This window comes from Poecilia latipinna, unplaced genomic scaffold (assembly GCF_001443285.1).
Source record: "Poecilia latipinna isolate Pla-1442-1.1 unplaced genomic scaffold, P_latipinna-1.0 Scaffold718, whole genome shotgun sequence".
In the NCBI taxonomy this organism is placed as follows: domain Eukaryota; kingdom Metazoa; phylum Chordata; class Actinopteri; order Cyprinodontiformes; family Poeciliidae; genus Poecilia; species Poecilia latipinna.
This window is the reverse complement of record NW_015113334.1, coordinates 250,403-257,946: the sequence shown is the minus strand read 5'-3', so window position 1 is coordinate 257,946 and position 7,544 is coordinate 250,403. Positions and strand designations below refer to the sequence as shown.

General features: G+C 41.8%; 1 protein-coding gene across 1 annotated transcript in view; it reads left to right on the top strand.

The window, feature by feature from the left end:
* Positions 1–7,544, top strand: part of fcsk (fucose kinase) — a 22,223-nt gene that overhangs the window by 4,690 nt on the left and 9,989 nt on the right. Inside the window, exons 3-16 of the mRNA XM_015045291.1 lie at positions 716–766; positions 842–967; positions 1,050–1,122; positions 1,673–1,770; positions 1,843–1,923; positions 2,000–2,119; positions 2,672–2,843; positions 2,919–3,025; positions 3,250–3,351; positions 3,863–4,036; positions 4,661–4,734; positions 4,864–5,219; positions 6,023–6,493; positions 6,955–7,182. Of these exons, the coding sequence (XP_014900777.1) occupies positions 716–766; positions 842–967; positions 1,050–1,122; positions 1,673–1,770; positions 1,843–1,923; positions 2,000–2,119; positions 2,672–2,843; positions 2,919–3,025; positions 3,250–3,351; positions 3,863–4,036; positions 4,661–4,734; positions 4,864–5,219; positions 6,023–6,493; positions 6,955–7,182 (2,233 nt within the window). The remainder of the gene's footprint in view (positions 1–715; positions 767–841; positions 968–1,049; positions 1,123–1,672; positions 1,771–1,842; positions 1,924–1,999; positions 2,120–2,671; positions 2,844–2,918; positions 3,026–3,249; positions 3,352–3,862; positions 4,037–4,660; positions 4,735–4,863; positions 5,220–6,022; positions 6,494–6,954; positions 7,183–7,544) is intronic.

Sequence of the window (7,544 nt, the reverse complement as noted above, 5' to 3'; positions counted from 1 at the left end):
GGGAAAAAAAAAAAAATAAAAATTTAATAATATTTGTAAAAATTTTAAAAAAAAAAAAAAAAAAAAAAAAAAGAAAGAAAATTTCTGAGCTCCTAAAGTTGAAAAAGCTACAAAGAAAATTCAGAAATTTTCTTTGTTGTAAATTAATCTAAACAATTTTCCATTAAAAACATGAATTTGAAAGTATTAAAACTGAATTTTAAAAGTAAACAAACTCTATAAAAAATCTCAGAAATCTTTAGATTAATCTCAGAAATTTTCTATTAAAAGTCGAAAATTGTTCACTCTTCTAACTCAGAAATGTTCAAGTTTTTTTTGAGAAAATTTTTGAGTGTACTCTGTCTTTTTTATCTGCAATGATAGGCAGTCATAATGGCCAAGTATAAAATCAGAAGTAAAAGCATTACACTTAAAATAATGTCAAAATGTATTATTTTAGCAAAAATAAGCACAAAAATTCAAATATATTTCAAGTATTATTAATGTACATAAAGTTGTTCCATTTTAATTGTATTTAAATTCAGCTAAAGTACAAAACAAGTAGTTTCAAAATAGCACTTTTACTATACTTTCTGAAATATATGTAATATATTAGATTTTAGAAAACTTAAGTGTATATATTTTTCACATGGGCAGGCTAGTCAGGAGGTAAAAAGTTAAACTGTTTCATGTTATTGGAGCTAATCTGCCTCCTTTATTCTTTGTTTGTTTCCAGGTAGTGACCGCTGACGTCCTGGATGACGCTCACATCCTCATCCTGCACACAGTGAGTCCAGACCTGAGTTTGGTTCTGTTCTGGTGTTTTCATGCTGTAGATTTTAATTTTTTTTTCCTCTCCCAGGGTCGGGATTTTCCCTGGAGCCCCTGCAGCCGAGCCTTCTGTTGGCTTCCCGAAGAGAAGCCCGGGCAGAAAGTCCAGGCGCCGGTTTGTGTTCTGGATGTGCTGCTGGACCGACTCAGCTCCCAGGTCTGCTCAGTGAAACAGAAGAATCAGAAACAGGCTGGTACCGCAGAGTTCTCCACCATCATTCATCTTGTCTGGCTTTCAGATCTGTCCGGGTTCTCCTCCTGGAGTCTGGGTCTGCAGCACCGACATGATCCTCTCCGTCCCGACAGACTTTGGTGAGTTTGTCTTCCACGATGCAGCAGAATCTGGTTCTGATCCGGATTAGGCCTTTCACAATAATGAATTTTGCTAAACAATAAATTGTCCCAGAAATTATTGCAATATATTGTTGTTTTGAGACCATTTTCAAGTCATATGACAGTAAAGGCATAATAATAATAACACATTCTCAAAGTTCAGTAAGCTTTAAATTCCAATCAACATTTATCACTGGAACTGGAAAACATTTTAAATATCCAAAATAGATAAACAAAACAACAGAAACAGCAAATAATATAAATTATGAAGTCTCTGTAAACAAAATTGTCCTTCAAATAAAGAGCTAGTTGACGCTGAAGCACCAGACTGAACACCTTTATCATCCAGTTTTGGTAAAAAGAAAAACAATTAATCATGCAAATTAAAATTATTGTTTTAATTTATCATGTGACTAATTGAATTATTGCTTATTGTAACAGGCCTAGGCCTATGTCACAGTTTTGATCATCACAAATCAATCAGTCTTTAATTGTCAGTTTTCTGATCGTTAAATGATTTTGCGTCCAGTTTTATCCTGGGACGGGTTCTCTGGAGTTCGGGTTTTGGCGGTACCAGGCGACGTCTCGTACGCAGCTGATCATGGAGTCTACCTGAGCGACTCGCAGGTGTGGAAACCTTTTGTGTGATTTCTCTTGCTGCTGGGGTCAGCTGATGATGTCAGGGGTCGTTGTCTCCAGGGTTGGGTCCGTGACATCATCTACAGAGGAACCAGGGAGGAGATCCAACGAGCCCTGATGCCTGATGGGAAAGTCCCGCTGGTGCGTCATTGAATATTTTATAGACGCTCCACCGCAGGCAGCAGCAGCTTAAACAAATCCTGTGAAATCCCTGCAGGTGTCAGGCCCGGTCTTCTTCTGCAGGTCCGTCTCAGAGAAACTGCTGCAGACTCACGTCAGTCCTCCTCTGGACGGCTGCACCTACCTGGGCCTGGACTCTGGAGCTCCGCCCCTCCAGGTAGCTTCCTTCATCAGATCACATCATTAACTGAAAAACCTATCATGATTTCCTGACCTGTTGGGTGAACTGGGGTTACTCAACAAAACTCCAGTTTAGAAATTGAACAATCATTCTTTGGTTACCTAGCGACATACTTTGGTTACCTAGCAACAACTTGTTGAGTAACTTATGCAGCAGCAGATGAAGGTTTTGCTATCATGCCTCATAATTGCATAAAAATAAAAGGAGCAAAAATTTGGATAAAACTGGATAATTTTAAACGGAAAAACTTTAAGCGTTTCATATCAGTCGAAAACCATAAACTGCTGCTGAGTAGTTTACTCATCGAGTTGTTGCTAGGTAACCAAAGAATAAGTGAGTTGCTAGGTAACCAAAGAGTGAGTAGTTGATCCCACCACCTTGCTTAGCGAAATGGTGACAGTTTCAACCAATACGCTGCTACTTTGTTGACTAATAATCTATTATTTAATGATGTTCAGCTAATTAAATTAAAGCTTGAATGTTAATAGATTTAGTTGTTAGAACGGAGCTTTCCGTCTCTGTCCACAGATCTCCCTCTTCTTGGACTTGTTGAAGTGTCTCTGCTCAGATCTGACCCAGGATCAGTTTGTGAATGAGGGGAGAGCAGGCTGCAGTCCCACAGACGGTCCCCAGGGGGCGACAGTGAGGGCGGGCAGGGCGGAGCTGTGGAGGATCCTGAGAGGAGCTCCACTCTCACTGGGTCAGGATCAGACGATGCTTACATCTGCAGGTAGCTGGTCTGAGTTTAAACATAACCTGTTTGTCGTTCTCACAGTGTACATCCCTGGCGGTCGCTATGACTACCTGACTCTGTCCGGGAAGCAGCATGTCGAACGTCTGACTTCTGATTGGACGGTTGGAAACACTCTGTCGCACATTCAGGTGGCACGTCTCACTCTTCTTCATCAACGTCATCCACAATTAAAACTGAATTGAAAGCAGGTCTAGATCATACAAAAAGGGTCAAAAATTGATCCCTTCGGGACACCACCAGACTTTTAACGCCTCAGAAAAAGAAATGATTTGTTGAATTTTAGAAAAATCACTAATAATTCATATTGATCATGATGGTGGCTCATAGCTTTAACCTGCTTTAATCCCTCCAGAATGAGAAATTGCTCAGTGAAGGAGCTCGGGTCATCAACAGCGCTCTGGATGGAGACGTTGCCGTGGCGACCCAGGCAGTGGTGCAACACTGCCACCTACAGGTCAGAGAGAGTCTTAACTCAGTCTTTTCAAGGAAACACTGGGTGGAAATTTTATTAGGTGGAAAAACTGGACAAAAAAATTTAATAATTATCCCACAAAAGTGAGAAGTATGGACTCAAAGTCAGTAGTTTTTTTTATAGATCTGTAAATAAGCACAGATCTTTGATCTTACCATTTCTGACAACTTTATTCAAACTTTACTCTCATCTGAAGATATCTGTAAATATTTAAAATCTTTGAATGATATGCTGCTATTGTAGTGTTGAAATTTGCAAGATCCAAGATATTAAAGGTGACCTTGAACAGGTTCGGATAGGTCTATGGCTCCATGTCAAGCAAATTCTGTCTACATCATAACTGACATTTACATCCTAAGTGATGCTCAAATTATTTTTACATTAAAAAGCAGTAAATTAAAAAGTAAATCAGTGAATCTGAATGTGAAACTAATTCATCTGAATACAGCAGGTTTGTATGGTGGTTCATATTCTGTCTTCTGGCGTCCCTCAGGGTCCTCTGGACATCCCGTCTGGTTGTTTGCTCTCAGGTGTAGACGTCTCGGCGTCAACGTGCCTCAGGCGGGTCGTGCTCAGCAGTGACATCATCATCCAGGGACATCGGATTGAGCTGGGGGAGCTGAAGCTAAACGTGTACACGGTGGTCGGCACTCACGACGACCTGCAGGTAAAAACGCAGCAGGTCTGTTTCATCTGAAGCCCTCAGGTGGGTTTCATGGTTGTCATGGAGACACTGTGATGCTGAGGGAAGCAGACCGCAGCTTAGTTTTTTATAAACTTAACACGAAGCAAAGTGAACTCTGTTTTTCAGAAGTCCAGGGGATTTCAAGTAGTTAAATATAACTTTTTGTAACTTTCCATTTTGACCGGCCCACTATTATTTGTCATCAATAGAGGCTAAAGTTTAGCCTTTACTGCTGCTGCTTTTAGCCGCTAAACTTTAGCAGCTAAAGATTAGCAAAAATAAGAAATACTGCCACCTGCAGGTGGGAGTTAGCATCACTTTAGCCCAACATTTTTGACCATTTTTGCAAAAAAAAAAAAAAAAAAAAAGCAATAAACTCAGAACTATGCATTTGTGAGGAAAAAGTGCAGCAATCTGTTGATGTAATTTGGCAATATTCAGATAAAAACTGCTTTGATTTGATTGATAAAATAATATTTAAACACACAAGTGTTATAATGAAGGCTCCAGATAGATAGATAGATAGATAGATAGATAGATAGATAGATCATGTACTTTAAATGACCACAGTCTTCCTCCTCCATCTTCTTCTCCTCCTCCCTTCAGGTTCCCTTTAATGGAAGCGGCGCCTCCTTCCTCAACCAGACCTGGACTGTTTTCTTCAGCTCCTCAGGAATACAGTAAGATCCAAACCTTTCCAGTTTGATCATTTTTTTATGTCTTTTTCTTTATAAACATCAGATTATTCCTGTATGTTGCAGCTGTTTGTTGTGTGTTTTATTCGTTTTCTCCTCTTTTCTCCTCCTCAGGCCGGAGGAGCTGTGGGTAAAAGGAGAACAGTGCTCCCTCTTGGAGGCTCGGCTTTTCCCGGTCCTCCATCCCAGAGGGGGCACTGTGGGCCTTGAGGGAGGAGTGGGCTGGCTGCTGGGGGGTCCAGGCTGCCTGCAGAGGTGGAGGGAGGCGTGGAGAGTCTCTCTGAGGGAGGTGCTGTCACTCACCCACCAGGAGGCGGAGCTGCAGTGGAGGGAGGAGCTGCTGTTCCTGGCAGGGAGGAAGAGAACCGCCGACGCTCTGCAGAGTCGCACCGACGTCTGTCTGCTGCCTTGCTTCAGGGTGGCAGTGCAGGGAGGGCAGCAGGGGGCGCTACTGGAGACTCTGGACAGCAGTGAGTTACAAGCTGGTTTTCATGACACGAGGCAGTCTGCCATTTTGTTTTCACACCTGGTAGTTCGGCAGATTTGGTTCGATTTGGGACCAAACTGCAACATTTGTTATGTTTTCAGCTGCTGCTGTTCTCCTTCACACTGTCAAACAATCCAAACATCAGAAAAACCAATTCCCCTCTGTTGAGGTTCTTTCACCTCTGGATTTGCTTAATTGACGACTACATGAAAACCCTGTGGTCATCAGATGTTTACATGGGCTTTATTGAAGAACTGCAGTTTACAACGGTGCATATATAATGAAGGAGTTTCTAAAAATACAAAAATAAGAAATAAAGTTCTGACTTACTATTGTGATAAAATGAGTACAAGTGAGCTATTAGACCTAAGCATCAGCATTAATTCCCTCTATCAAAAGTGCTGTTTAAATTTGAACAATGCAGAATGTACCTGGAATCAGTCTGGTTCCGACTGCTCAAAGCTCAAGACTAACCACTGAACACTAAGCTAGTTTTAATACTAACTCACAACCATATTAACAGTAAAAACAATCATTAAAAAACTATAGAAGTATATTAAGCAACGCTGTCAGAAGTGATAATTATCATCCACCTATTTGTCACATGACTGATATCTCTACTCACATCATCAGCGATTGCCGCATCGCTCTAAGCAGTAAACAGAAAACAGATCAGCTGATCATTAATTCACTGCTAGCTGAAATGTTATTGCATTAATCAAACCGTTTTTTAAATGGTTTTGCGTCAGAAGAGGATCAAGAAGTGAATAAAACGTTGTTTTTTAGTTGCTGCTGGAAGCGTGGAGTCGGGGGCGGAGCCAGGAGCACAGGTGGGCGTGGCTGCCCGCTGTCTCTCCTGCATCGCTGACGTTCTGGTGTGCATGGCGGAGGGTAAAGGGGGCCTGAGGAGCGGTCCAGCTGCTAACGAGGCCTGGAGCTCCGCCTACTTCCTGTTGGAGGAGGGAAACTTGAGGGGAGGAGTTTATGCTCTTGCTGCGCAGCGACAGCTCTGGCTGAGCAGGTTAGCGTCTCGCTGTCTGTTTCCACTGCTTGTTGAATGCGTTGTGACCTGCTTTACTGCCCCCTGCAGGCCAGACCTGCTCGTACGGGCGGCTCGGCACTATGAAGGCGCCGGCCAGGTGTTGCTGCGGCAGGCTGTGATGTCATCCCAGAGGTTCATCTCCATTGGACAGGGAGAGGCCCCGCCTATCGGGGAGTGGCAGGAAGTAGAGTGTCCAGCCAGACTGGACCTGGCAGGTGAGGAACAGGTGTAACTTTTCTGTTAAAGGTGACCTATTATGTTTCCTTGAACAGGTTGGATAGGTTTATGTCCTATACAAAACATATTCATGACAGTTTTGAAAATCGTTCTTAGATTCAGAGATTTTAGTCCTTCTGCTTATTTTGAGCTTCTTCCAAAATGAGCTGTTTTAGGGCTTGTGTCACTTTAAATGCAAGTAAGCTGCTGCTGAACATTGACTGTGACTCAACAATCAGGAGGTTTTTGAAATAACTACTTTTCCCGACGCCTAAAAACAACTTGTTGCTAAAAAAACTTTTGTTTTTTTTTTTTTAGCGCTGGAGATTTTTAGCAGCAGTAGAGACCCAAACGGAAATATAAAAACATGCAAAATGTGAAATTTGCATAATAGGTTGCCTTTAAATCACACGTTGTGGAAACCATTTTCAGCTTTTGAGCTCCAGTGTTTGTGTTTCAGGGGGCTGGAGTGACACGCCACCGATCGCCTTCGAGCATGGCGGATCAGTGACGAACGTCTCCGTGAAGGTTGACGGGAAACGTCCAATCGGAGCCAGAGCCCGTCGCATTGTGAAACCCCACCTCCTATTGGTCAGCTGTAGCGGTGGGCGGGGCAGCGGGGCGTCCACAGAGATAGTGTGTGAAAACCTGGATGACCTGAGGGACTACAGCCAGCCTCACGCTCCAGGTACAACACCATCAGAGCTCCTGAAGGATGAAATTTAAGATCAACAGAAATGTACAAAAGAAAATGTCGTATTTTATATAGTAGTTGTGCTATACATTTTTGCACTGAATGAATGTAGCATTGAGCTAACTGGCAATAAATATTCACTTATAATAGGAGCAAAATGCTAGCTAGTTAGCTACAGTTTCACAAAAAATTGTTATAATACTTGGACATATTTTTATTTAGGTAAAAGTAAAAAGAAATGACTCAACTAAGAGTAAAAAAAGTATTTGATAAAACCTCTACTCAAGTACTGAGCAACCATTTAATATTTAAAAATTACATCATGAGATGGACCAAAACATAAAGTTATGTGTTTA